The sequence below is a fragment of the Molothrus ater genome, unplaced genomic scaffold (assembly GCF_012460135.2).
Source record: "Molothrus ater isolate BHLD 08-10-18 breed brown headed cowbird unplaced genomic scaffold, BPBGC_Mater_1.1 matUn_MA127, whole genome shotgun sequence".
Classification (NCBI taxonomy): Eukaryota; Metazoa; Chordata; class Aves; order Passeriformes; family Icteridae; genus Molothrus; species Molothrus ater.
Genome location: NW_023416578.1, coordinates 120,520 through 147,778, shown reverse-complemented (window position 1 = coordinate 147,778; position 27,259 = coordinate 120,520). Strand labels below are relative to the sequence as shown.

The 27,259-nt window shown below is 50.8% G+C and overlaps 1 protein-coding gene across 1 annotated transcript; it reads right to left on the bottom strand.

The window, feature by feature from the left end:
• Window positions 1-1,343: 1,343 nt before the first annotated feature.
• On the bottom strand, window positions 1,344-2,276 carry LOC129047115 (olfactory receptor 14A16-like). Its single transcript, XM_054518286.1, has one exon. It carries the CDS (start codon window positions 2,274-2,276, stop codon window positions 1,344-1,346), a length of 933 nt encoding a protein of 310 aa, XP_054374261.1.
• Window positions 2,277-27,259: the final 24,983 nt, after the last annotated feature.

The following is a 27,259-nucleotide window of genomic DNA, read 5'->3' as shown; positions in this document are numbered from 1 at the left end:
AGCCTGCAGACAATTCCTGCAGCACTTGTAGGATGATCCTGCTGCCCAAGGGACGTTCCCATGGGGGCAAGTCAGGAACTGCAATGGGGAGTGGGGCCAGAGAGGAACGGGCCAACAGGGATGGGCTGTTTGCAGGGGAGGGAGCAGGGCTGGGCAATGGGAAGAAATTTGTAGCAGAAGAGCAAAGAAGGCAAAGGTGAAGCAAAGGAAATGCTTGAGGCAGTTTGGGGGTGGCTGCCAGGCAGCCCTGGCTCTGAGCAACAGCGTCTGCAGTGGCACAGGAAACTCCCAGCTGATGGGAACAAACTTTCTGGCTGAGTGCAGAGGCCAGGACAAAGCTGAATGGTTTCCCTGGTGTCCAGCAGGCCTTGCTGGCCCCAGGGGCTGATGGCATTTGTGCTCCCTCAGGTTCATGTCCCCACAGCAACAGCATGGGGGTGCTGCCCCTGCTGTGTGCAATGCAAACAGGGGTTGCTGAGGCAGTGCTGCCGTGTCTGTGCCTGCAAGGATGGGGCACCTGTGTGAGCTGGGGGAGAGGCCAGGGCTGCAGAGGGGGGATGTTGTTGGCAGCTGCATGAGGACGCTCTGGGACGCTGCCCTGGGCTGTGCAGCGCACTGGGCATGGATCAGCCCCTGCTCTGCTGCTCCTTCCCGTCTGCCCCAGGGCCCTTGCAGAGCCCCAGCCATGCTGTTTGCCCCCAGCCTGCCCACGGCCAGCCTGGGGCTGGTCACGGGGGTTTCTGTGCTGAGCATTGGCCTGGCCGTGTTCTTGAGAGAGCCTGGGCAAGGAGCCTGGAGCCCCCAGGGCCTGGCCTGAGGCGCCAGCGCTGCCCCAGCAGTGCCCATGGCCTGTCCCTGCTGCAGCCCCGGCACTGCCACCCCCAGGGCTGTGCCCGGCCCCGAGAGCACTCAGGCCCTGCAGCAACACCAGGGCCACCAGGGCAGCGGGGCAGGGCCACGGCAGCAGCACTGGCAACACCAAGTGCTGCTGCTGCTGCTGCTGGGCACAGCTGCTGGGCCAGCACTGATCTGCCCCAGCTCTGCACACAGACATTGCTGCTGCAGCTCCAGAGAAGGCAACAAAAGGGCATCTCTGCAGAAAACTCTGCTGGGACATCCTTTAGTTCCTCTAAAGCCACCAAGAGCACAACCCCTCATTGACACAGTCTGTGACTACAGGGAAGGTGGAGAGAAACAAAATGAGAAATGGCACAAAGATTGACATTTCTTTGTGGACAATAAGAAAATACTAAAACAAAGGAAAAGAACCTCCAAAATGAAACCAACAAGAAATATCAAAACCAACTTTGATTACAAATGATTTGCAGAAATTGGCCAACAGTTTAATGTCTCTGAAAGCATCCAGTCATCAGTCTCCACACTGCAGCCTTGAGCTCCTGGTTCCTCAGGCTGTAGATGAGGGGGTTCAGGGCTGGAGGCACCACCGAGTACAGACCTGACAGGGCCAGATCCAGGGATGGGGAGGACATGGAGGGGGGCTTTGTGTTGGAAAATGTGCCAGTGCTGAGGAACAGAGAGACCACAGCCAGGTGAGGGAGGCAGGTGGAAAAGGCTTTGTGTCGTCCCTGCTCAGAGGGGATCCTCAGCACAACCCTGAAGATCTGCACATAGGAGAAAACAATGAACACAAAACAACCAAGAGCTAAGCAGATGGAAAACACAAGAAATCCCAATTTCCTGAGGTTGGAGTGTGAGCAGGAGAGCTTGAGGATCTGTGGAATTTCACAGAAGAACTGGCCCAGCGCATTGCCATGGCACAGGGGCAGGGAAAATGTGTTGGCTGTTTGCATGAGAGCATTGAGAAAGGCACTGGCCCAGGCAGCTGCTGCCATGTGGGCACAAGCTCTGCTGCCCAGGAGGGTCCCGTAGTGCAGGGGTTTGCAGATGGACACGTAGCGGTCGTAGCACATGATGGTCAGGAGGAAATACTCTGCTGAGATGAAAAAGGCAAAAAAAAAGAGCTGTGCAGCACATCCAGTGTAGGAGATGTTGCTGGTGTGCCAGAGGGAATTGTGCATGGCTTTGGGGACAGTGGTGCAGATGGAGCCCAGGTCGCTGAGGGCCAGGTTGAGCAGGAAGAAGAACATGGGTGTGTGCAGGTGGTGGCAGCAGGCTACGGCGCTGATGATGAGGCCGTTGCCCAGGAGGGCAGCCAGGGAGATGCCCAGCAAGAGGCAGAAGTGCAGGAGCTGCAGCTGCCGCGTGTCTGCCAATGCCAGCAGGAGGAAGTGCCTGATGCAGCTGCTGTTGGACATTTGCTGGGGCTGCACATGGGCACCTGTTCATGGAGAAAGGACAGTGACAAGTCAGGAGAGGCTGCTTGGAGCCAAACCTGGGCCATTCCCTGTAGACAATCCCTACAGCTGGGACACACTCACCCTTCTACCTGCTGTGGGAAAACTTTTGGCTGCAATCAGAGCACAGTCACACTCCTGGGTCACCCTAGGATAAACCAGACCGTGCCCAGAGCAGAGGGATCCCTGAATGTCTCACCCTCTCTCAAGGTCTCTGGGCAAGGTCTCAGCACCCCCTTGTGCCAAGGACACTCACGGCTCCCTGGGCAAACCCAGCAGCATTTCCTCAGCTGTGGCAGCTCTGCCCTTGCCCGTAGGACATTCAGGAGCTCCCAGAGGCTCTGGCACAGATTTGCACCCAGGAAGGCAGCTCAGAGCCTGGCAGGGCACAGCAAGGAGATTCCTGGCTGTGCCCATGATGGGATCTCAGGGAGGGGGCTCAGCTCATTCCCCTTTGCCATGGACTGCTTTGCCCACAGACCCACGGTGCCAGGGAAGCTTGGACACCCCATTCCCATGGACAGCCCTGCCTGGCAGGAATGCCAAGGGCAGTGCCTGACTCAGCTGCTGCAGATGCCAGAGCCTCCCTGAGAGCAGCAGATAACAGTGCCAATGTCAGGGCAGTGCAGAACCAAGAGCAGATGTTGTGGTGCTGTGCCTGAGAGGGCAGGGCAGAGACAGCCGGGCACTCAGGACAGTGTTCCCGTGCCCAGCTGTGCCCGGCACCTCCCACACACCAACAGTGCCCTCCTGCCCCAGCCCTGCTCTCTCCAGCCCCCTCTCCTTCCCTGAGCATCTCCCTGGGCCTGGACATTCCTTCCTGAGAGGAGCCTTGTCCCTGCCAGCGCTCACAGAGCCCATCCCAGCCTGTGTGCCCTGGCTGGGGCCCTACAGAAACCTGCCTGTGTGCAGGGCCCTGGCTGGGGCAGGCTCTGTGTGCAGCTGGGCAAGGGCAGCTCAGGAGAGCCCTGCTGGGCCCTGCAAAGGTGATGCTGCTGCTGTGCAGGGCTGAGGAGTGGCTGAGGGCCCTTTGGGAGGCTCCCAGCAGAGACACTGATCAGCTTAATTTACAGTTCTGCAGTCCCTGTAAAAGATCAAACATTCCTTTGATGATCCTGTGTGTCCCTTTCAACTCAGAATATTCTGTGATTCTGGGATTACAATTCCTGTTCTGCTTCTCTCATCCCCTTGTTGTCTATAATCCAAAGAGAAAAAACCCTTGCAACAGTGTTAGAACACTAAAGGAAAAACCAGATAATAATTGGAAGCTTCCAGGTGTCCCAGTGGGGATAGGGCACACTTGGTCCCTGATTTCAACAATTTATTAAGGTTGATTAATTAGGATATTTAACAGGAACATCCAATAGGAGATTCACTTACCTCAGTTACATGTCCCTGGCTCAATCCATTGGAGTAGGTCCAAGGGCTTCTTTGCCTTCACTTTTTGTTATGACTGCTCACATTCTGGTCAAAAACCAAAATGTTCTTCCTTTAGGTCCTCTTCCTGATAATAAAACTATACAGGATACTATATGTATTGTATACTATATGTATTTCAGGAATGCATTTAGACAGTCACCTTATTTTTCTAAAATCAAAGAAAAAGTTTAGGGAAAATAATAAAGTTAATAAAGGTTTACAGTTATTGATGTATATAATAGTAATAGAGTTCATTAAGAGTTTAATAGATTTAAAAAAGGAATATAGATTTATAACTATGTAATAGTAATTTCTAGAGCTACAAATATATGAAAATTGTATAAAATGAAAAAAATCTTTTTGTCTTCACCCCCAAGGTTCCCATCCTTCTTCAAGCAGGAAATTGAAAACACTCTCAGGAAAGCTCCTGATCTTTACAGCAATCCCAGGCTTACCTTCTTTGGGAAGTGCCCTGCGGAGCTGTGCCCAGGCTGGTCTGGAGCTGGGAGCAGCCCTGCCCCACCCAGCCCCTCTCAGCAGCAGCCCCTGCCCTGCTCAGGGCGGCTCCTTCCCCCCAGAGCTTCTCCCCAGCGCTGGGAGCAGCTGCCAGGGCTGGCTGAGAGCTGTCCCTGGCAGGCAGCTGAGTCCCTGCCCCAGCACAGCACCCTGGGCTGCAGGACCCTGCTCTGCAGGACAGCCCTGGGCACCCCTGGCTGCTCTGCACAAGAGACAATCAGAGAATGTACTCACAGGCTCTGCAGGCATTGGCATGTTCCAGCTGCAGGAGATGGCTCCAGGACCTGAAGCTGCATTGTCCTGCAGCCAGAGGTTCCTGTGCCAAGGGCTGGCAGTGATTGTGCCCCAGGCACTTCTCAGCCCCTTCCCAGCCCTGACTGATTGAAGCTCTCTGTGCCTCTGTGCTGTGCCCGGGCTGGCTGCAGGCAGTGCCCAGCCCTGCTGGGCTGGCAGAAGAGCTGCTCATCAAGAGAAATGTGCTTTTGAAGCTCTTCTTGGTGACCAGGAGCTGCCTCTGGGCCAGGAGCCCAGCCCAGGTCAGCAGCACAGACACAGCACAAGGACTTTAATGAGCCCCTCTGGGGCTTTGTGCTCAGGCCCTGGACATCATTCCCTGAGAGGGAGCTGAAGAAACCTCTCCAGAACTCCAAGGCAGAATCCAACTCCAAACTTTCTTGGACTTTTAATGGGTCCCAGAGAGGGACACGACTGAGCAAGTGTCCCCAGGCCCCAGGCAGAGCAGAGAACTGCAGGCAGTGATGACAGGTGGGGACAAAGAGAAGCCAAGTCTTGGTGCCCTGGGGCACAGCAGGGTCTGTGCCAGCAAGGGCTGGGAGGAGACACCTTGTCCTGAGGCCCTGGGGCCTCCTGGCACAGCCCCAGCCAGGCTGGGCACTGTCAGCCCCTTGTGCTGCCCTCAGCATCCCCCCCTAGCCCACATCCCAGTGGCCTCAAGGATCTGCTGCAAGGAGTCCCTGGGGAGCCTTGCTCAGCAATGGCCCTGGGGGCTCCTTCATGCTCCCTGCAGGGACTGCAGGTTTTTCAAAGGACTTTGGGCTTGGCTTTTGCCTTGGAGTCTCTGAGAGGTTTGTGCAATCATGGCCTCCAATTATCTGCTGTAATTAATCCCTGGAGAGGCTCTGTCAGTAACAACACTTAGTGGGCTCATTAATACTTCAGGGTACCTCAGTTATTTGAAGGTATTTGGTGTTTCCCTTTTGATCCAGACTCTGTGAGAGGTTTGTGCAATCATGGCCCCAATTATCTGCTTTAACAAGTCCCTGGAGAGCTTTGTACTGACACTCAGTGGGGCTCAGTAATGCCTTGAGATACTCAAGGTTTTTAAGGTACTTTATGGATTTAAGGATTCTTTTTAGTACTTCTAAGGATTTTCTTTTCCATACTTAGTCTCTGAGAGGTTTTTGTGCCATCCTGGCCTCCAGTTCTCTCTTCCAAGGAGTCCATGAGGAGCCTGTGTTGGGTATCTTCCCCCTTTCTGTTTTAACACAAAGATGGAACTGAAAGAATTTTGTAAGACTTTCTAAAAGCATCCAAACAAACATGGGACAATTAACAATACAACAACAACCACTAAGAGAATTAATAGTCTCGTTTTAGTAGACATCATCCAACCCTTTAGTTCCTTGCATTGGAAGAGTTTATTGAACCAGTCTTTGTTTTCCACTTGAAGCTTCTTGAACCCTTCCTTCAGTACCTGAATGCTCTTGTGGATTGACTCGCTGTGGCTGGAGAGGTTCATGCAGCACATGCCCTCAGAGTCTACACAGCCATGCCCATGTGGCCCGAGTAAAAACTCTATCGCTGTTCTGCACGGTGGCGTGTCTGATGGTCTCTATGTCTGAGAGCAGGCCCCTCAATGTGAGGGAGGCAGCATTGGTTTGCTTACTTAACAGGCACCCAGGATGGTCTAATTGTCCTAAAGCTTTAGCTGCAGCCACCCAAGGTAGTCCAAATTGGGGGTGCTACCATCTGACACCTGGATTAAAGCTTTCAAAGCCATCTCTTTGATATCATCCCATACTTCTCTGGGGATACCTGCTGCTTGATCATCTGGTAGGCTGTGTTGTCCTTCCCCAGCTAGATGGTTGATTGTCAATTCCACCCTTGCCTCATTATTAGCATAGTCTGCTATGAATTGATTTAGTAAACACTTCCATCCCCCTTCCCACAGGGTGTATTCTGTAGGTGACAACAACATGGTCATAATATATTTTAAATCATAGGGGGTTAAGATGTGCTGTAAGCATGGCCCTCATTAGGCCATTAAAACAAGGTAAGTCCTTCCTATGGTCTTTAGCTGCCCTACACAGATCCTTGATTTCCCCATAAAGCAATGGTTGACACCTGGGATTCTGCCCCCTTCTTTCATAACATCCCAGGGCAATGAGGAGTTTCGAGGTTATTTGCCAGTCTCCTTCCTTAACTGGAGGCATTGCCCAGGGTGGAGAGGATGATTGACAGTGGGGGCGTGACCCGCAGTTGTGGGGGTGGAGTCTGGAGGTTCGTTCAGGGCGGAAGAGAAGGCTGTGGTAGCAAGAAGTGGAGGAGCCAAGATGGAGGGAGGGTGGTCAGGCTCCTGTGCCACATTCGGGCTCCTTCCATCTGGAGTCTCCAGAGCATGATGCTCCAAGACAGCGTGGCCATTGCCATCTTGGACCATCGTGGAAGGTCTGAGAAAGGCAGGTTTGAGGGGAGGTCCCGTGTTAGCAGTGACCAATGGATTGAGTTTTCAGCACACTGCTTGCTGGTGAAAGGTCTCAAGGATGGTGTGGAAGATGGGGAGCATGCAGGGTGCCACGGGGTCCATTTTAATCAAAAGGTTGTACAATTTAACTCCCACTGAGTCCCAAACTTCAGTGGTATGGATTTCATCAGCAGAGGCATCTGGAAAATTTTTAATGATCCACCTCATGATTGATTTTAATTCGTTCTTTGAAAATATTTTGTCTTGATCAGTGAGAATTAACTTAAAGCATCCATATGCACTCCTTTCTACTTTGGACATCTGGCTGCCCATTTTTCTCTTTCTCTGTCTTAGGGGGAACAGCCACCAGAACACATCAAATCGATAATGGGACTTGGGTTCATATTGTAAAAACACAGTGGCAAAATGGGCAATAAATGTCTTGCATTTCCCCAAACCCACCTGCAATCCTATGCAGGTTGTCCCTGATGATCCTGTGCAAGGTCCTTTGAAGCAACGATGAATCCGCTTGGCCTGGCACTATAGTAGAAGAAATGTATTGTACTTGAGTATCTGTATGGAGGCTTTGCCCTGGGAGGTCCCGGCTGTCCTTGATGGGCTGCAGCTTCGATGTCCTTCATTGGGCTGCAGCTGTGACCAGTGAGGATAACTGGGATAAAAGGGGGCAGGTTAGCCAGTCAAGGAGAGCCTTGGAGGAGCCCTAATCTAGGAGAGAACAACATGCAGAAGAAGGAGTCTGTGCTGTGAAGATCTGCAGCCATAAGAACACGCCAAGGAAGTATGGACTTTAGAAATCTGATAACAACAGAATGGGACTCCAGAAATAGAACACCAACAATGGGTAATCCCGACGTGATAGTTGGTAGAAGATGAGACAGCCAAGAACTGTGTCAGCCAAGAGCTGCAGATAGTTGTCAGAAGATAAGACAGCCAAGAGCTGCGAGAGAACATAGCCTTTGGGTCAAGGACCTGTGAAAGAGTATGGCCTTTGAGCAAAGAGCTATGTGTGTTGTACGTGGCCTTTGAGTCATGAAGAGATGTATATATTGTACTTGAAGTATTGTATATAAAACCTGGTTCTGTAAGTAAAGGAAAGGGGGAAATATAGTAGAGGAAATGTATTGTACTTGAATATCTGTATAGAGGCTTTGCCCCGGGAGGTCCAGGTTGTCCTTGATGGGCTGCAGCTGTGATGTCCTTCGTTGGGCTGCAGCTGTGACCAATGAAGATAACTGGGATAAAAGAGGGCAGGTTAGCCAGTCTGGGAGAGCCTTGAAGGAGCCCTAATCTAAGAGAGAACAACATGTAGAAGAGTCCATGCTGTGAAGATCTGCAGCCATAAGAACACGCCAAGGAGGTATGGACTTTAGAAATCTGATAACAGCAGTATGGGACTCCAGAAATAGAACAACAACACGGCACAATCCAAAATCCTGGGGAGCGCTGGCCTATCCATCAGCTAACCCCAGCTGACGTGACTGACACAGGGAGTCCTGAGCGTCATGGTCCCTGTTTGGGCGCCAAAGGTCACAGTGAAGGTGGCTGTGACAAACCTCTCTGGTTCCCTGACTTCAGGGTGAGGGTGGCGAAAATGAAAAGGAGCAGGATCAATGAGGTTGTTTAAAAGGAACTTAATTAACAGGGTGAAAAACAATAAACATGGAGAAGCTGAGCAAGTATGAGGGGCAGGATCCAAAGACCCAAAACAAAGGGGAGCAACAACATAGACACTTGGGGGTAGAACACCCTAGAACAATAACCATATAGGAGAAAGAAGTAACCAATAGGGGAATAGAACCTAGACAAGTTAGCATAACAACACTAAAGGATTTTTGGAGAACTTTCAAGTTCACCTTAATTTAAACAAATGACTCCCAGGGCTTGAAACTCATGCCCAATTCTTTTGGGGTAAAATCTGTCAGACTCTGAGTTGCAGCTGGGCTAACTCCCACACTGCTGCTTTGCACTGGCTCCTTGGGACCATGTGGCCCAACAGAGCCACAATGATGTCCTTGGTTCCACGGGGCTCCACAATGTCACAATGGTGCCTTGGATCCATGGTGCTCTGCAGTGTCACAATGGCCCCTTCATTTCACAAGGCTCCCAAGTGTCACATTGGTCTCCATAGGAAGGAAACCATGGAGCCCCCATGTTTCAGGAGCTGATGAACAGCAACCACCAGAGGCCAAGGCAAGCCTGACCTGTCTGTCCTGGCAGGTTTGCTTGGAGCAACCCTTGGATATTTGAAAGTATGAATGTGGAGTCCTAATTTCAGACATTTGGGCCTGCAGAAGGATGATTATTTCCATACAAAGAAAAGCACAGAGCCCTTTCCAGTGTTTAGAAAACAGGTGAGTTCTGGCACTCAGGAGTTAAAGACCAGCCAGACCTGTCTGTCCTGGCAGCTTTTGACTGGCAGCAATCCTTGGATACACAGAAATTTGGAGGTGGAATCCTAATTTTGGCCATGGATGCCTGGAAAAGATGGACAGTTCTTTTCCATACAAAGGAAAGCTCAGAGCTCCAGTGTTTCAGGGGCAGATGGGAGTGGCCTTCCACATTCCAAGGTCAGCCAGATCTGTCAGGTGACCCCTGGGAGGCCAAGGCAGCCACACCTATTTCATGTTCCCTTGGCTCCACAGGGCCCTGCAGTGTCACAATGGCTCCTTGCTCCCATGAGGCCTTGCAGTGCCACAGTGGTTCTCTGGCTTCCATGATGCCCTCAGGTGTCATAATAGCCCCTTGATGACACAAGTCCTTAAGGATCTTCATGGTCTCCATGGTTCCACAAGGCCCCACAGTGTCATAATGGCCTTTGGGTTCCATGAAGCCTGGCTGTGTCCAATGGCCCCTTGGTTCCATTGGGCCCAGTAGTGCAACAATGATTCCCTTGGTTCCACAAGTTCCCATAGTGTCACAATGGCCCCTTCCTTCCATGAGGCCCCACAGTGTCACAATGGTCTCCATGATTCCATGGGGCCTTGCAATGCCACAATGCTCTCCATGGATCCACGGTGCCCTGCAGGATCACAATGGCCCTTTGGCTCCACGAGGCCCTGAAATGCAGCAATGGCCTCTTGGTTCCACAAAGCCCTGCTGCTTCACACTGGCCCTTTGGGCCCATGCGGCCCAGCAGAGCCACAAAGATGTCCTTGGTTCCACAAGGCCCCACAGTGTCACAGTGGCCCCTTGGATCCAGGGTACCCTGCAGGGTCACAATGTTCTCCTTGGTTCCACAAGTTCCTACAGTGTAACAGGTTCCACAAGAGCCTGCAGTGTCACCATGGCCCATTGGTTCCACAATGCCCCGCAGTGTCACAATGGTCTCCATAGGAAGGAAACAAGTGAGCCCCAGTGGTGCAGGGGCAGATGAGAGGCACTCACCAGAGGCCAAGGCTGGCCAGACTTGACTGTACAGGCAGATTTTGTCTGGGAGTAACCCTTGGATATAGAGAATTTTAGATGCAGAATCCCAATTTTGGCCATGGGTGCCTAGACAAGAAAGACAGTTCTTTCCCATGGGAATAAAAGCCCCAGTGCTTCACGGTCAGATGGGAAGTGGCCCTTGACATGCCAAATTCAGTGGGACCTGTCAGACAGCCCCCAGGAGGCCAAACCAGGCAGACCTGTCCCATGTCGGGCCAGGGCCAGAGCCCCACCCCCAGCCCTGGCCTGGCAGAGCTGTCAATCACACAGCAGGGGCGGTACTAACCCAGCTCTGATTGGCCCAGCTGTCAATCAATCAATCCCACACTAGCAGCTGGTGCTACCCTGGCTCCGATTGGACAAGCAACTGGCAGTCCCACCCCAGGGGTGGGGCCATGAAGTCCCAGGGCGTTAAAAGCCGGAGCATGAGGCCAGCGCAGGGTCTGGATCCTGCCTTCTCCTGGTGTTTCTTTTGTTGTCATGCTGAAACCTGAGCAGTTGGTACCCATCTGTGTGTCTTTCTCTGGATCTTCTATCTTTCTGTTGTTCTCTATTTCATCTCCTTCTAATCCTACTTACCTTGAACATTTTTGGGTAACTTAAAATCTTTAAAGTTTTTTAGGTTAAATGTGTGGGAATCCAGGGTACAAGGAATATTTCTCTGTCTGCTCTGAGGAATCCTGACTCCCAGAGAAACACTGCCTTGAACCTTCACCAATGGAGAGGACTTCCAAGACTTTGAGACAGATTAGAATTTACCAAAGTGTGAAATAGATTAGAGGCTAGTATAGCATGTCACTTGGGTGAGAAATTTAGGTTTTGAGATTTTTAGTATGGTGTAGATAGGAAGCAAGATGGAGGAATTGGGGTGTAGTCCCTGTCTTCTTCTTCTTCTAGTCCATTTTCTGCAGTGTTGGTGGCACAGGGTGATTGGTCAAGGAAAGCAGAGTGCAGAGGTTATGTGGACAGTCAAGGGGAGAGGTATGTGCAGATAAGTGGAAATAATGTAGGTTTTAAGAGTTAATTGGATGAGACAACCTTAAAAGACTTTGAAACCGTACATTTTGGGGCCATTTTGCGGTGCTTTTCCAGTGTGCTGAGCCTGGTGTGGACAGCAATGCAAAACTTTAGATAAGATAACCATAAACAAGAAGCTGAAGACCAAAAAAGTCCCATGCATCTCCTTTTACATGGCACAGAACTGCTACAGAGGGTTTACCCCATCAAGGGTGCCCCCAGAAAGGCCCAACATAAAACAAACATCAATAACTGGTTCCCCGACAATGTTTGAAATAAGTTGGCTTTTTTCCATAAAGTTGTTTACTGAAGGGTGTTGTCTTAATTGGCCAATCATGTGAAATGTGTTGATTAAATGACCAATGAGGTCCACCTGTAGAAAACCAAGATATAAAAGAAGAGCATTGAAAAAACAGGTGGCTTTTAGCCCTTAGCCTTCTGATCTGAGTTGGTGTCATCTCTGATTCAGTGCTGAGATTTGGGGATCTCTGGGGGCTATTGGGGCTCCTTTCTGCACCTCGAGACCCAACAGGAGTTTCTCTAATAAACTTTGCCTGAAGCTCCCACTGTGCCCATGACAGGAACCCCTGTGAGTGTCTGGGCCATCCCGGCTCTTTGGCAGCCTGGGGACTCCTGGGATGTCACCGTGGAGCCCCCATGAGTGCCTGTGACAGATGGGTGCCTTTGCAGCCCAAGGTGCCCTGGGATGTCACCATGGTGTGGCTGTGACTGCCTCTGACCACAGGGCTCTTTACCATCCCCAGAAAGGCCTGGGAGGTCTCCATGGAGCCCCTGTCTGTGCCTGTGACATTCCAGCTCTGGAACAGCCTGGAGACTCTTGGAAAGTCCCCATGGAACCCTTCTGAGGGCCTGTGACAAATCTGATCCTGAGCAGGCAACCATCACCAGCCCCCTGTTGCTATGGTCAGTTTCCATGGCAACCATCCCCAGGCCCCTGATGCTATGGTCAGTTTCCATGGCAACCATCACCAGCCCTTGTTGCTCTGGTCAGTTTCCATGGCAACCATCACCAGCCCCCTGTTGCTTTGCTCAGTGCCTTGTCAGCTCCATGGAGACCCCATGCCAGGGGTGGTTGCCATGGACACCAGCTCAGGCCTGCAGCCAGAGCCCGTTGCCATGGCAACCATTGGCTGCCCCATCCCCCGGCTCATGGGATCCCAGAAGCACAGAATGGGCTGAGCTGGGAGGGACCCATCAGGATCCTCCAGTCCAACTGCTGGCCCTGCCCAGGACACCCCAACAATGCCAGCCTGGGCCTGGCAGCGCTGGCCAAACGCTGCTGCAGCTCAGAGAGCCCTGGAGCTGGGAGCCTTCCCTGGGGAGCCTGGCCAGGGCCCCAGCAGCCTCTGGGCAAAAACCTTTTCCTGACATCCAAGCTGAGCCTGCCCCGACTCAGCTGCAGCCGTTCCCTCCACTCCTGTCCCTGGGCACCAGAGGGAAGAGGTTCCCACAGCCCCAGCCAGGGACCCGCTCCCAAGGCTGCTGCCATGGCCACCAGGGCTGGCACCAGCTGGGATGCTCGGTTTCCACAGGCCGGGCTTCAGGAATGGCATTCCCCAATTTCCGGCTCCCACTAAAACCGCGCTGCCCTCGCTGCCCTCCTGCCTCCCATGGAAAGCACAAAAGGCAAAGATCCCGGGCTGGGATAAGAACAATTTATTGGGAACAGCAACAAGATAAGGAACAGGCAGGAATAAAAACAATATTGTCAATAGAAAGAATAAGAAAAACTATTGACAGGGAAAACTACAACATCAACAACTGTCTCTTCCTGGCCACGTTTTTCATCCTGTCTGGAAAGGACACCCTTCTCCTCAGGGAGAGAGAGTCCCTTTCCTGCCCCTGGCAATGACCTGAGGTGGGAGTGTATTAAATATTAGACCCCGAAGTTTCCGGGTGTGGTGGTGCCTGGCTTCATCTAGCCCTCGCCGCTGGAACAAAGGCTGCAGCTGTGGTGTTTTCACCCCAGAGATACCTTTGGCTGGCTGGGTGCTGCAGCTAGGCACTCAGAACAAATCCAGGCAAAGTAGGAACTCAGTTTACCTTTGGTGGAAAAGGTTCAAGCAGCAGTGAAGAGAAAAGGAGCAGGTTCTGTCATAGAGTCTTAGTCCAGAGTTTTATTGCAGCATGGTAGACCTCTAAATGTGGTAACAGCTCACAGACAGACACCTGGCCGCATGGTCTCGTGTCCTTTTTAGCCCTGGGGACAGGGGGAGGGGAGGGACAGGTGAGGGCCAACCAGGTGTGAGGAGGGGAGGGCTCCCAGGATACAGACACTTGGACAAGCCAATGAGACCAACCTGAGGAGCATCTGCCAACCACACGATGCCCTGCTGGAATGTTAAGATTGATGGACAGCTCTTAGGCAGGAGGGCAAAATGGGGAGGGGGAAAGGTTTGCACACCTGAGGGGGCTGGGACGGGTCAAACCGCACTGCAACATCTCCCCCTAGTTTTGTTTAAAAAGAAGAGGACTGGGTTTGTGGTGCAGAATACTTGCCAAACCATGGTTGGTAAATCGTTTCCTCCTCTACAGGAGGTTCAGTGCTTTCCACCGAGGGTTCCATGTCATCCATTGGAGCACTAAGGGCTTCCAAATGGTAAACTTCAGGAGGGGGAGATGAGCTTGAAATCAACTTGAGAAGCATGTGTTTGACTAGTCCAAAAACAATGCTAACAACTACAACAATAATATAAACCGTACTAAAATTACAATTTTCAGAATAGATCCCACCCAGCCCGAGAGTCCCCAGCCTTTGAACAGTCCACTCAGCCAATCATCAGTTTCTCTCTTGATGTCCGAGGGCTTTTGCCAAGGTAGTCCGTACGTGCTTTGGGCTGAGGGACTATCCAGGAGATCGCTGGTGGGAAGATCACGAGTAGGACAAGGAGCAGGCTTGGTCTCATGGCATCTTGAGGCTACACACGACCCATGGGATCTAAACTGGGACAAGGAAACTTAAGACAAACATATATTACAAACTATTCCAGAAAGGAGGCTTAAATGGAATTTCCTCCAGAGAGCGCGTGCGGTGTTTCCTTCTCCAGGCAGCATTGGCAACCTGGGGCGCTTCTGTTGATTTCTCTGAGACCTTGGGAACATAGGGCCTTACCCATTTGGAAGGAACCCACTTTAACCCAGAGCGGGTGGACACACAGGCGTATCCACGTCCCCAAGTAACCAATTTGTAAGGTCCCACCGTTTTCCAAATCTCAGGGTCCTTTAGTCCTTTACTAAAACCGGAGGCTTTTCTTTCAACATTGTATGACTGCTCCCCCCAAAGTGGCGCAGGATGGGCGGGTTCAGGCTGTCAAAGGAACAAATCAGAAAATTTATTGTGAACAGTGCCCTGGACAACCGGATGTGGGGGGGGTTCTACCTTCAGAACCTGTTGCTGCTGGTCCAGGACTCTTTTAATATTGCAGTGAGTCCTTTCTACAATGGCTTGATCTGTAGGGGAGTAGGGGATGCCAGTTTTGTGCTCTACTCTCCATTGCTGCAGGAAGCTCTTGAAATCCTTGGATTTATAGGCAGGCCCATTATCAGTTTTCAACTCCTTGGGGATGCCCATGAAAGAAAAAGCCTGTAAGAGGTGCTTAATGGCATCATTAGATGACTCTCCTGTGTGGGCAGAGGCATAGACTGCTCCAGAAAAGGTATCTACACTAACATGAACGTATTTCTGCCGTCCAAATGACTGTATGTGTGTGGCATCTGTTTGCCACAGTTCACAACTGTTCAACCCCCTAGGGTTTGCTCCCGTACTCACTGTAGGGAGCGCATGTTGTTGGCAATTTGGGCATGTGGCCATAATCGCTTTGGCCTGTTCTCGAGTGATGTGAAACTGACGAACTAGGCCAGGTGCATTTTGGTGGAAAAGCTGGTAGCTGATTTTTGCCTGTTCATAAACATTTGGGAGAGTGGCCATCACTGCAGGTGCAGCAAGAGCATCTGCCCTTCTGTTGCCTTCAGCGATAAACCCTGGCAAGTCGGTGTGTGACCTGACGTGCATCACATAAAATGGTTGCTCCAGGTGGGTGACTAACTTTACAAGTTTTGAGAGCAATTTGAAAAATGCAATGTTAGACACTTCTTGCAGTATTGCTTGATCTGCCCTGGACACTACTCCTGCCACATATGCAGAATCCGTTGTCAGATTGAATGGTTCTGAGAACCTTTCAAAAGCCCTAACAACAGCAGCCAATTCAGCAACCTGAGGTGAACCTTCCACCTCAGCAATGTCCGTCTCCCACTGCTGGGTTTGAGGATCCTTCCAAGTCATAACGGACTTGTGGGACCTCCCGGACGCATCTGTAAAGACAGTCAGAGCCTTTTTTAAAGGTCTCCTACTCAGAGCACTTCTCAATTTCAGAATAAATTGAACATCTTGTTCGAACATTTTGTGGGCAGGCCGGTGGACAGAAATTTGTCCTGAGTAGGAATCCAGAGCAAACTGCAACACTTCATTTTCTCGAAACAATTGTTCTAATATTTGCATAGAATTTTGACCCGATTTTAACTCAATTGGAATGTGAATGCACTCAAAGTCACATCCTGCTAACTCCCTGATCCGGGTTCTTGCTTTCCGGATCAGTTCTGCTACCAGCTCCTGAGGCTTTGTCATTCTCTTGGACCTTTTGTGACTGAGGAAAACCCATTCTATGATCAAGAGAGGGTCCCTCTTGTCCTGGCCCTTTTTAGGTGTGCCCTTTACCTTAGGAGTTTGTTTTTCCTCCCACTGGAAAATGATTCCATGGAGGTATGGTGACTTACCTAAGATGATAAATTTGAATGGCAGGTCAGGCCGGCATCGGTTGGCCTGTCTTGTGGACATTGCAATCTGAACCTTTTCTAGAGCTTTCCGTGCCTCTGGGGTAATAGACCTAGGAGCACCTGGGTCCTCTCCCCCTTTCAATAAATTGAAAAGAGGGGCAAGGTCTTCATTAGTCAGACCGAGCCATGGCCTTACCCAATTCAAAGACCCGCACAACTTGTGGACATCTGCAAGAGTCTTGATCCTTGGATTGATTTCTAGTTTTTGAGGAACAATGCTCCTATTTCCAATTTCTAGGCCCAAATATTTCCAAGGTGGCATCTTTTGAATTTTCTTTTCCTGGAGCTCGAACCCTGCAACAATCAATGCATCGATCGTTAGGTCAAGCGCATGTGTGAGTAGATCATCATTGGGGGCACACACAAGGATATCATCCATATAATGATAGATGATGGCCTTTTCTGCAGCTGCATGCACTGGGGAAAGCAGGGAAGAGACATACCACTGGCAGATCGCTGGGGAAACCTTCAGGCCCTGAGGGAGAACTGTCCAATGGTACCTTTTCATAGGGGCTTCCATGTTGATGGTGGGGACCGAGAATGCGAAACGCGGTGCATCGTCAGGGTGTAGGGGAATATGGAAAAAACAATCTTTTATATCAATAACAGCTAATTTCCAATCCTGGGGAAGCATTGCTGGGGATGGCATACCAGGTTGGGGAGAGCTCATATCTTCAATGACATTATTAATTTGTCAGAGGTTGTGGAGGAGCCGCCATCTCTTTTTGTCAGCTTTCTGAATGACAAACACTGGAGAGTTCCACGGGAATGTGGTCTCCACAATGTGACCCTTTTTCAGCTGCTCTTCCACTAGCTCCTCAAGCGCCTTCATTTTTTGTTTACTGAGCAGCCACTGTTTCACCTCAACTGGTTTGTCTGTTTTCCACTTTAGTTTTTGGGTGGGGCACTCTTGTTCAATGACTGCTGTACAAAAATCTTGTGGGGAGTCTGGATATCAATTGTGACACCCCACTGGGCCATCAAATCTCTCCCTAACAAAGGTTCTAATAATCTAACACAAATGGAGGGATATTTGCTAATTGTCCATTTGGTCCTTCTATTTGGATGATGCTTTTGGATTGTCTTGCCAATTGCAGGCCTCCTACACCTTGAACATGACCAGCAATGTTTTGCAAAGGCCAATGTGCAGGCCAGTCTTTTACTGGGATCACTGTGCAGTCTGCACCCGTGTCTACAAGCATCTCAATGCGTTTTGACTCTCCACCCGCACTGACATTACACCATAATTTGGGTTTGTCTCTCCCAATAACTTGTACCCGGGCGACTGTGGGCCCTTGTTTTTAGGTGCCTTCAGGCAAAAACGGCACAGGGATAGCTTGGGCAACAATTTGACCTTTGGGAAGAAACAGGGGTGGGTGGAAACAGTGCAGCCCGAGAACGAATTGCTCAGGATCTGATGCTGTCATTCCTGGAGCAATTTCAATCTCACGTGGTGTGTGTTTGGTGTCCCCAATGACGATGTACTTACAACGAATACGGTGCCAAGTACCCTTCTGATCTGGATTGACAGGGACAAAATGCCAGTCCATGTCTTTCAGGTGGAGTGATTCAGTCAGCTGCAACCTGTAAGGCTCATTGACAGAAGACGTGGTTAACATAGGTTCACTTAAATTATAACAAAGGTTATTTTTTTTAATTTTTAACCATGGACCAGCAGATGTGGGCTTTGAAGCATCTGCTTCACTTACAGAAACAGTAACATTACCGCGCACTTGGTTTGTTTTGGTTCCCTTATTCCCTTGGCCTGCTCTTTTTGTGTCTGCACGCCTGGCAGGCCGGCCCTCCCCATTCAGTTTTTTTGTTGTTGTTGACCCCCTGGGAGTGTTTGTAATTTCCCTCCCGTGCCATTTCTAAACTCATCAAATTGCTTTTCCAGTGGGCACTGGTTACTCCAATGCCCAAGGCTGTGGCAAAGCAGGCATGGCTTTGTGGGGTCAACCATTGCTGGTCATCGCTGCTGCCCAGGGTACTGCTGTGCTGAGGGAATGGGCGCAGGGCTGGCAACGGCGACATGCTGTGGTGGTCTTGGCAGGAGCCTTGGTCTGGTGTCTTCTGCAACAGTCATCAGAGGCACTTTCCTGTTACAAAGTAGAAGCATATCTTTTAGTGTAGGGGGGGTGCGAGAGGAAGGCTCAAAATTGCCACTCAACACTGTTCATTTGCATTTGTAAATGCCATTTCCTCTAAAACCTCTTCCCTTGCATTCTCTTTCTTAACTTGGATTTCAATGGCTCGTCAACCTTTCTACAAATTTCAGAAAAGGCTCTGAGGGCAGCTGCTTGATCTTACTGTAGGGCTCAAAAGGCCCTTCAGGTTGGAGGGAAAAGAATGCTTTTTCCGCAGCTTCCTTTACCTTCTCTAGTGTTTGTACGGGTATTACAATTGCTTGCATTGAGGGGGAAGACCACTGACCATCACCGAAGAGATGCTCAATGGTAATTGGCATGCCATTAGCATCTTTCACTGTGTTTGGATCAGCATGCAGGCCTGGGAGAGCCTCTTTTAGCAGTTGTTTCCATGATAATTCCCATAATTTGAATCCTGTAGATGTCATGAGGCATGAGAAAAGCTGTTTTAAATCATGCGGGACGACCACAGTCCTGCTCAATTCAGAATTTAAAAGGCCACGGAAATATGGACTGTGTGGGCCATACTCCTTGTGGGATTTACAGATCTCTTTAATCAATTGTCGTCCAAAAGAGCTCCAATTAGCAGTTTGGGCTGCTCCCCTTGTGCTGCAGGCTGATACAAAACAGGGGCAAATGACAAAGTGGGACCCTGTATTGGGTCTGCAGCTTCCTGCCCTGTATCCCTTGCATTGGAAGCAACGGGAACACAGAAGCAGGTTCGGGGACATGCAGTGGGCGTGCCCCCACTGAGGGAACCGGGGGAGGGGGCGGGGACGCAATGGGAAGAGGGGGAGGGGACAGGGGAAAGGCAGGGGGCGGAGACACCGTGGGAACAGGGGGCGGGGACACCGGGTGACGTCACGTCAGCAGACGCCCCCTGGGAGGAGTAGAGGGGCGGAGCTGAGGGTACAGCAGGTAAGGGAGGGGGAGGGAAGGTGTCACGAGGAACAGGAGGAGAGGGGGATGGGAAAGGAATTTTGAGATACTTAGGGGCATCTTGGGAAGAAGGTTACCAGGTCTGGGAGGGTGCCACGTGGCATCCTCCATCTTGGGTACCCCCTAGGCACTGGGGGCCATTTTGGGGATCACTGATCTCTGAAAAGATAACACGTGCTCTGGGATTTAGAGCGGGGGAAACTAGGTTTTGGGACGTTTTTCCACGAGACCTGGCCAGGGCCTTGTGGACAAGGGGACTCAGGCATTTTAACCTGCACTGGGAGTCGACTTCCCAGCGCATGAGCAGGATTTGCTCTCTTTAAAATACCAAGTTTTGGGGTAAGAGGTTTAGGGCTGGAAGGGGAGGAGGAAACAGGGAGACTAGAGGTACATGGCTTAATATTGGTCTTTTTCTCCAATTCCCTTTGTTTCAGTAAGGCCGTTCGAATTTGTAAGCTCCAGAACACAAATTTAGCTGAAGATGTATTCCCAGACTGTCCCAAGGTTATCAATTCATGCCCTACTTTATCCCAAAATTGAATATTGTGGACACCTCAGGAGAAGTTTGTGGGAAGTGTAGAAAAAGCTATCTTACAAACTGTTTAAATTTTCCTTTAGAGAACTTTACATTTGCACTAACTAAAATTCCAACAATATGATAATACACTCCTTTTTGTGCTGTGCTTAATTTTGAGCCCATTTCAGATGTAAATGGCACAGAACAAAGTCCTGCCGATCGAATGCAAAGCCAAAATCAGCTACCAATTTCTAAAAAAACCACGGTTAAAAGGCGATACCAGACGAAAGCTTTCACAATGCAGCTGTATACACTGCTTTTAAAACTGCCGCGGCAGCAGCCGCAGGGAATCGAGACCCGCCCTGCGGCGTAGAGAGACAGAAAAAGCCTCCCCCTGGAGAATGCAGCCCCCCCGCGCCACGCGGCAAGCCGAAACCGGGGCCGCCCCGCACTGCGTTAGAGAGCACCCCCCTGCCCCGGCACCAAGAGAGAGCAAAGCCTCCCCACCCCCGCACCGAGAGAGAGCAGCCCCCCGCACCGAGAGTGAGAGAGAGCTCCCCCCCACAGTGAGAGAGAGCAGCCCCCCCGCCCCGGCACAGAGAGAGCTCCCCCCCCGCACCAAGAGCCGAGCACGCTGCGCTGCCGAGCCAGGGGAAGGGGCAGGCAGAGCTGTCCTCCTCCTCCGGCTGACGGTGCGAATACTAAAAACAGCGAAACCACGCCGCAGTTAAAGCTTTACACAGGGAATGAATCGCCTTCGCTCTGCAGGGCTGCGCAGCCTAAATGCAAGAGCAAAAAGGAACCCATCTCACGGCAAAGACGGATTTTTGAGCTACTACCCCCCGAAGGAGCAGAAATACTCACCGAAATCAAAGCTGTTGCTGGCAAGGTCAGGCAGGCTGGTCTCTTCACTGAATAGGACCCCTTGGGCAGGAGGGGCTCCCGTATTCTCCCCTGGAAACTTCGCTCACCAGAAAGGAGCTGCACTTTCCAAAGGCACAATGCGTTCCTCGAGGCTTTTTGTGGGATCAGTCCCAAGTCTCTCTGAAGAGCTGTGCAACCACAGCTCTTTCCAGTGGAAGCAAAGCTGCTGTAACGCTTTTCGAAGGTTCTGAGATTCCTTCTGAGGCTGCAGGTCCATGCAGCCACACTGTTGGGTGCCACTATATTAAATATTAAGCCCCGAATGTTTCGGGTGTGTCCTGCCTGGCTTCGTCTGGCCTCGCTGCTGGACCAAAGGCGGCAGCTGTGGTGTTTTCACCCCAGAGATACCTTTGGCCGGCTGGGTGCTGCAGCTGGGCACTCAGAACAAATCCAGGCAAAATAGGAACTCAGTTTACCTTTGGTGGAAAAGATTCAGGCAACGGTGAAGAGAAAAGGAGTGGGTTCTGCTGTGGAGCTTAGATCCAGAGTTTTATTGTAGCATGGTAGACCTCTGAATGTGGTAACAGCTCTCAGACAGACTGCGGCCGCATGGTCTCATGTCCTTTTAAGCCCCGGGGACAGGGGAAGGGGACGGACAGGTGAGGGCCAACCAGGTGTGAGCAGGGAAAGGGTCAGGGGATGTGGACGCTAGGACAAACCAATGAGCCCAGGCCTGGGGGGCATCTGCCAATCACACGATGCCCTGCTGGAAGGTGAAGATTAATGGACAGCTCCCAGGCAGGAGGGCAAAGGGGGAGGGGAAAAGGTTGGCATACCTGAGGGGGATGGGATAGGTGAGACAGGAAACCACACTGCAACAGCTACCAGGGTAGGGAGGCTACCTGTGAAGGTCCACCATGTAGATGCTCATGTCCCCAAGAGTTGGGCTAATGAGGAACACCAAAACAAGAAACAGGTAGATCAGGTAGCAAAAATAGAGGTGTCAAAGATAGACTTAGATTGGCAACAGAAGGAGGAGTTGTTCCTAGCTCGATGGGCCCATGATGCCTCAGGCCATCAGGGCAGAGATGCCACCTATAAGTGGGCAAGAGACCGAGGGGTGGATTTAACCATGGACAGTATTTCTCAGGTTATCCATGACTGTGAGACGTGTGCTGCCATCAAGCAGGCCAAGCGAGTGAAGCCCCTATGGTATGGTGGGCGATGGTCCAAGTGCAAGTATGGGGAGGCCTGGCAGATTGACTCCATCCCACTGCCCCAGACACGCCAGGGCAAGCGCTACGTGCTGACCATGGTGGAAGCCACCACTGGATGGTTGGAAACCTACCCTGTGTCTCATGCTGTGGCCCGGAACACCATCCTGGGCCTAGAAAAGCAAATCCTGTGGAGACATGGAACCCCTGAGAGGATTGAGTCAGACAATGGGACTCATTTCAAGAACAGCCTCATCAACACCTGGGCTAGGGAACATGGCATTGAGTGGGTGTACCATATCCCCTACCATGCACCAGCTGCAGGCAAAGTGGAGAGGTACAATGGACTACTAAAAACACAGCTGAAAGCTTTGGGTGGGGGATCTTTCAAAAATTGGGAGCAGCATTTAGCAAAGGCCACCTGGTTAGTTAACACCTGAGGTTCCAGCAACCGAGCAGGTCCTGCCCAGTCTGAGTCCCTGAATATAATAGATGGAGGTAAAATTCCAGTGCTACTTGTCAGAGGTTTGTTAGGGAAGACAGTTTGGATCAATTATGCCTCGAGTACAGACAAACTCATTTGTGGGGTTGTTTTTGCTCAGGGACCAGGTTGCACATGGTGGATAATGCAAAGAGATGGAAGAGCACGATGTGTACCTCAGGGAGATCTGATTGTGGAGTGAGAATGATAGACAAATATCACTGTTTGTTGGATGTTACTGCCATTGTCTGTACATTAAACCATACAGACATGAGATAGAAGGAAATGTGTAAGTGCTGAAGGTCTGGGCAAGTGGGAGATGGAGAAGGAGATGTGCAAGTGTCGAAGGTCTGAGCAAGGATGGAGCTTTGAGTGAGTAAGGTGAAAGGGGTGAAATCCTGCAGCTCTGTGGTATAGGGCATGGATTCAGTGGTCCTGTGTGGGGATGTGATGAGGGCATGATGGGTATTGCTTGTAAATTTTGGGGGAGCAGATGGAAATTTTGTGTGAATAAATGCATGATGTGTGGTAGTATGTTGATGATATGGGGATAAGGGGTGGAATGTCCTAGGGTGACGTTATGATGCTTGTATCCCCATTCATGTGTTCTGTTAATGTTGGATATTATGTTCTGTACCTTTAAGACTGGCTCTGAAGAGGGAAAGTTTTGTTTTGGTTTTCTTATCAGCCTGGCGGGACACAGAGACTGCAGCTTTTGCTTTTGCTGCTTTTGCTTCTTGCTTTGCTCTCTCGCTCTTGCTTGCTTCGCTTCTGCTTGCTTTTGCTCATTAGCTAGTTTAGCTAAACTGTCCAATTTCTTCCTGGACTGTTTCTCCTTTCCTTTTTCTGACCATTGCAAACCTGCTCCGGACTGGGACCTGGGAACACCAAGATCCTGCACCTTGCGGCCTGCAGCAGCTGCCCCAGCGCCGGAGGGACTGAGAACAGAGTGACCACCCCCCAAGAGAGACTTTCTGAATTTTTCCTCTTTTTTTTTCAGAGCGGTGTCATCCGGTATTGTTCATTCTGTGTGCTGGGGGGTGCTGTGCTTGTTAAATAAACAGGTTCTTTCCACTCCTCTCCGAGGAATCCTTCCCGAACCAGTTGGGGGGAGGGGCTGTGTGGGTTTGCTTACTGGAGGAGCCCTAATTTGGAAATTCTCCTCCAAATTTGCCCTAAACCACAACAGGGCCCTTGGGGCAAACAGGGAGATTTGGTCTGGCAGGATGTGTAAAACAATATCCTTTCAGATCTACTTGTTCTCACACAGAACACTTGGCTGCAGGGACACATTCCCATTGCTCCTGCCCAGGTTTCAGGACTCAGAGTTGTCTTTTCCAGGAGCTGCTCCTTCAGCTGCCTCGGGAGGGCCTTTTGGCCTCCGGACCCACACTCTGGCTCCATTATTAGGGCTGCTGGATCCAAACCCTTTATCTCCACAAACGGTGGTGATTGCAGGTGGATCTCCTTTCTTCACAATCCTTCTTAAAATTGCAATATTGATAATTGTGCTACCCCTGTCATGGGGTTGACTAATCCAATCCTGGTCACTATTGTTTAACAGATTTACTGTAATTTCTCCTGGATATTCTGCATCAATTCCTCCTGCCATGACAGGAACACTTTGCAAGGCCAAGCTCCAAGTGAGCAGCTACCAAAGCAAAGTGTCCTGGAGGAATCTGAATTCCTGTTTCAGTATTGATAGCTCTCATTTGCTGTGAATTTCTCCTAATTAATTCCAATGCATGAAGGCCCAGCCCTGCAGCCTCTGGGCTGGCCCTGCCAGGGGCCATCACAGACAGAACAATTTCCCAGGCAGCCCAAGTCTCACTGCCCATGGTTGGATTTGCAAACTGGGGGCAGCCATGCACAGCCAGGGGGTTTCCATTTCCCCAGTGGGCCAGCACATCTGGGAGATGGGTTCTCCATGGGCAAAGGTTCCCATCTCCTCATTTTTTCAACTGCTTTTTAAACAACCCCTTCAGCCATGCAACCAATCCTGCAGCTTGTGCATAGTCTGGCACATGAAAAACTCTGCAGGCTTAATCCCTGAATTTTTCACAGGAACAGACAAAGCACTCTGCATCACAGTATCAGCAAACCCTGTACAAACAGCCAATTTCCTCCCTTCCTCCTTTTTTCATTGTATACAATCGCACAAAGTTGACCACTGACATTAGGGTCCTGGCCAGTCCTGTTCTGTAGGGTATTTAGTGTTACATCCCTGAGCAGCCAAAGATACCAAATTAGTAATGTCAGCACTACTTCACATTATTATAATTTTATATGTAGATAAACATATTGATATAGGTAGACAGACCTAGACATACATATAAAAATATATATATGAAGGTCTTATACTATAAATACATATATAGTAATTTATTATATTGGTATTTCACTGGCACCAATGCATCTGAGCTCAAGATTAAAACCTTCTTCTGTCACCCCATGTGGGAGCATTCCAACAATAATTGTTCCTTCTGAAGGTGCTGTTTCCAATGTACTCTTAACAAATTAATCTTTGTCTGCCCAAACCCACAAGTTCTTTTCCTTTTCCACGTGCATTTTTTGGATGCATTTGAAGCCATCCAGGGGTTCAGCCTCTTTTACCCAACTGCCCCACTGCTCCCACGGGGCTCCAAACTCAGCCCACTCCAGAGCCAGGGAACTCCAGGGAAGGGCTTCCCATCTGGGAATTTCTGATGGCACTGATTCCTCACAGTTACATTTAAAAAGTGACATTTTGTCGGGATCTGGCCAGACTGGGCCAGTTTTGTTTTGCCAGTGGGCAGGGTCAGCACCAAAGACACAGACACCAACTGAAGGAATCAGTGTCATTTCCTGCAGCTCAAAGCAGCAAAGAATCTCAAAAGGAGCAGCTCAGCAATGCACCCAACCATCCCCACCAAAGATTTCAGCAGTGATTGAGAAAGATCCAGCCCCAGTTACTCTCAGCCTTTACCATCGCCCAGACCCACACAGCAGCTGGGGAAGCTGTCACAGCCAAGGGCTGCAGAGCCACTCCTGGGCACTGGCAATTCCTGCAGGTGCCTCCAGCCACAGGTGAGGCTCCAACCCCGCTGGGAGAGGGCCCAGCTCTGACAGTGCTGAATGGACAAACTGACAGCACTTCTAGTGTGGCAACATCTGGTTTCATCCTCTCTTGGGTTCCTCCCAAAGCCTGGCCAGGGCCCCAGGAGGAACCAAGGGAGGTGACTTTGGCCATTCAGCCCCAAACAAGGCCAGATGTCAGATTTCATGGCCTTGTCTGGCTTCTAAATACACAAAGGTCAATGCATGTTTCACTAATGAGTGGCTACATCTATCACAGTGCTAATGACCATGCATATTTCATTAGGGAGCAGATACAAAGATAACCTTTGCTTGGAAGGTTCATCCAGAGGCCACCTTGGGCTCAGGGCCTGCTGTTCAGGCCTCACTCAGGGCTGCTGTCCAGGCCTTGGCACTTCAGGGACGTGCTTTAGTGCTGGGCTTGGCACTGCTGGCTGAGCGGCTGCACTGGGTGAGCTCAGAGGGCTTTTCCAACAGAAAGGATTCTGTGATTCCATGATTCTATCCATGGCATTCAGCTGGGGCTATTTTAGCAGCATTACTTTGCTCCAAAAGTTCCCTTTTGCCCAGCTCCTGTGGCCTGAGGCTTCAGCTCCTTCAGCTCCTGGTGCTGAGCTGCTCATGCTGAACGAGACGACTCGGAGAGAAGAGCACAGTCCATCCAATTCCTTCTGGGACACGCAGAGGGGAGGCTGTGCAAACAGGAGCATTGTTTGCTGTGGCCTCCTCTCTGCCCTTCACGCCTTTCAGTGCTTTGAAGCAGCCCAGAGCATTCTCCAAGAGTGCAATGGAGCAGCTGTTCCTGCTCCTGGCTCTGGCTCTCTCCAGTCTCTGCCCTTGCCTGCTTCTGTCCCTCGTGCTGTGCCCTCTGTTCCCCCAGGGCTGGCTGGCTGCTGCCCAGGACTGTGGCACTGGCACAGATCCAGTGCTCCAGAGCCTCCTTTCTGTGCCCTTGGAGCTGCCTGGGCACAGCAGCCTTTTCCATCTGCAAGCTCCCCATGGACAGGGAGTGCCCAGCTCCGTTCCTTGCACAGCCTCCAGGAGCCCAGGGCTGCCATCTCAAGTCCCTGCTGGCACTGGGGGCTCCCAGGTGCCTCAGGCTGCTGTGACACCGCTGCACACGGGAGGGAACAGGGGCAGGGGCTGTGCTGAAAGTCAGCTCCATCTGCTGCTGCTGCTGCTGCTGCTGCTGTGGGGTCATTTGTGCAGCCCTGGCCCAGAGTCAGGGATCAGATCCTGCCAGTCTCTTCCAGCCCTGGCTGCTCAGAGTTTGGGCCTTGGAGCCTCAGGTGGCCAAAGGCAGCTGCTCCTGGTCCCTCTGTGTGCCCGTGTTCAGCAGTGCTGCTCCATCAGTCTGTGTCCAGCAACGGGGAAAAGCCTCAGCCCTGCAGGGCCAGGAGCTGCCGGGCTCTGCCTGAGCAGCTCAGCCAGCAGGAAGGGAGCTGCTCCACACGGGAACCAGGAGCAAAGGACATTCCTTATATAGGACATGTTTTCTATTTAAAGGAAAAAAAAAGGAAAAAGGAAAAAAATAGGTAAATTGTAAAAGATAAGAATAAAATCCAAGTGTTAGAGAAAAAAAAAACATAATGTTAGTGAAAAAAACAAAACATAAATGCAAAGTTACATTCTTTGCATTAGGAGGTAAATTATCTTTTGAAAAAGAGAACTCAGTTATTTACATTGTAAATGTGCTGATGCCATGGATCCATCTTGATGACTTCAGCACCCTTTTTTAAAAGTTTCTGAG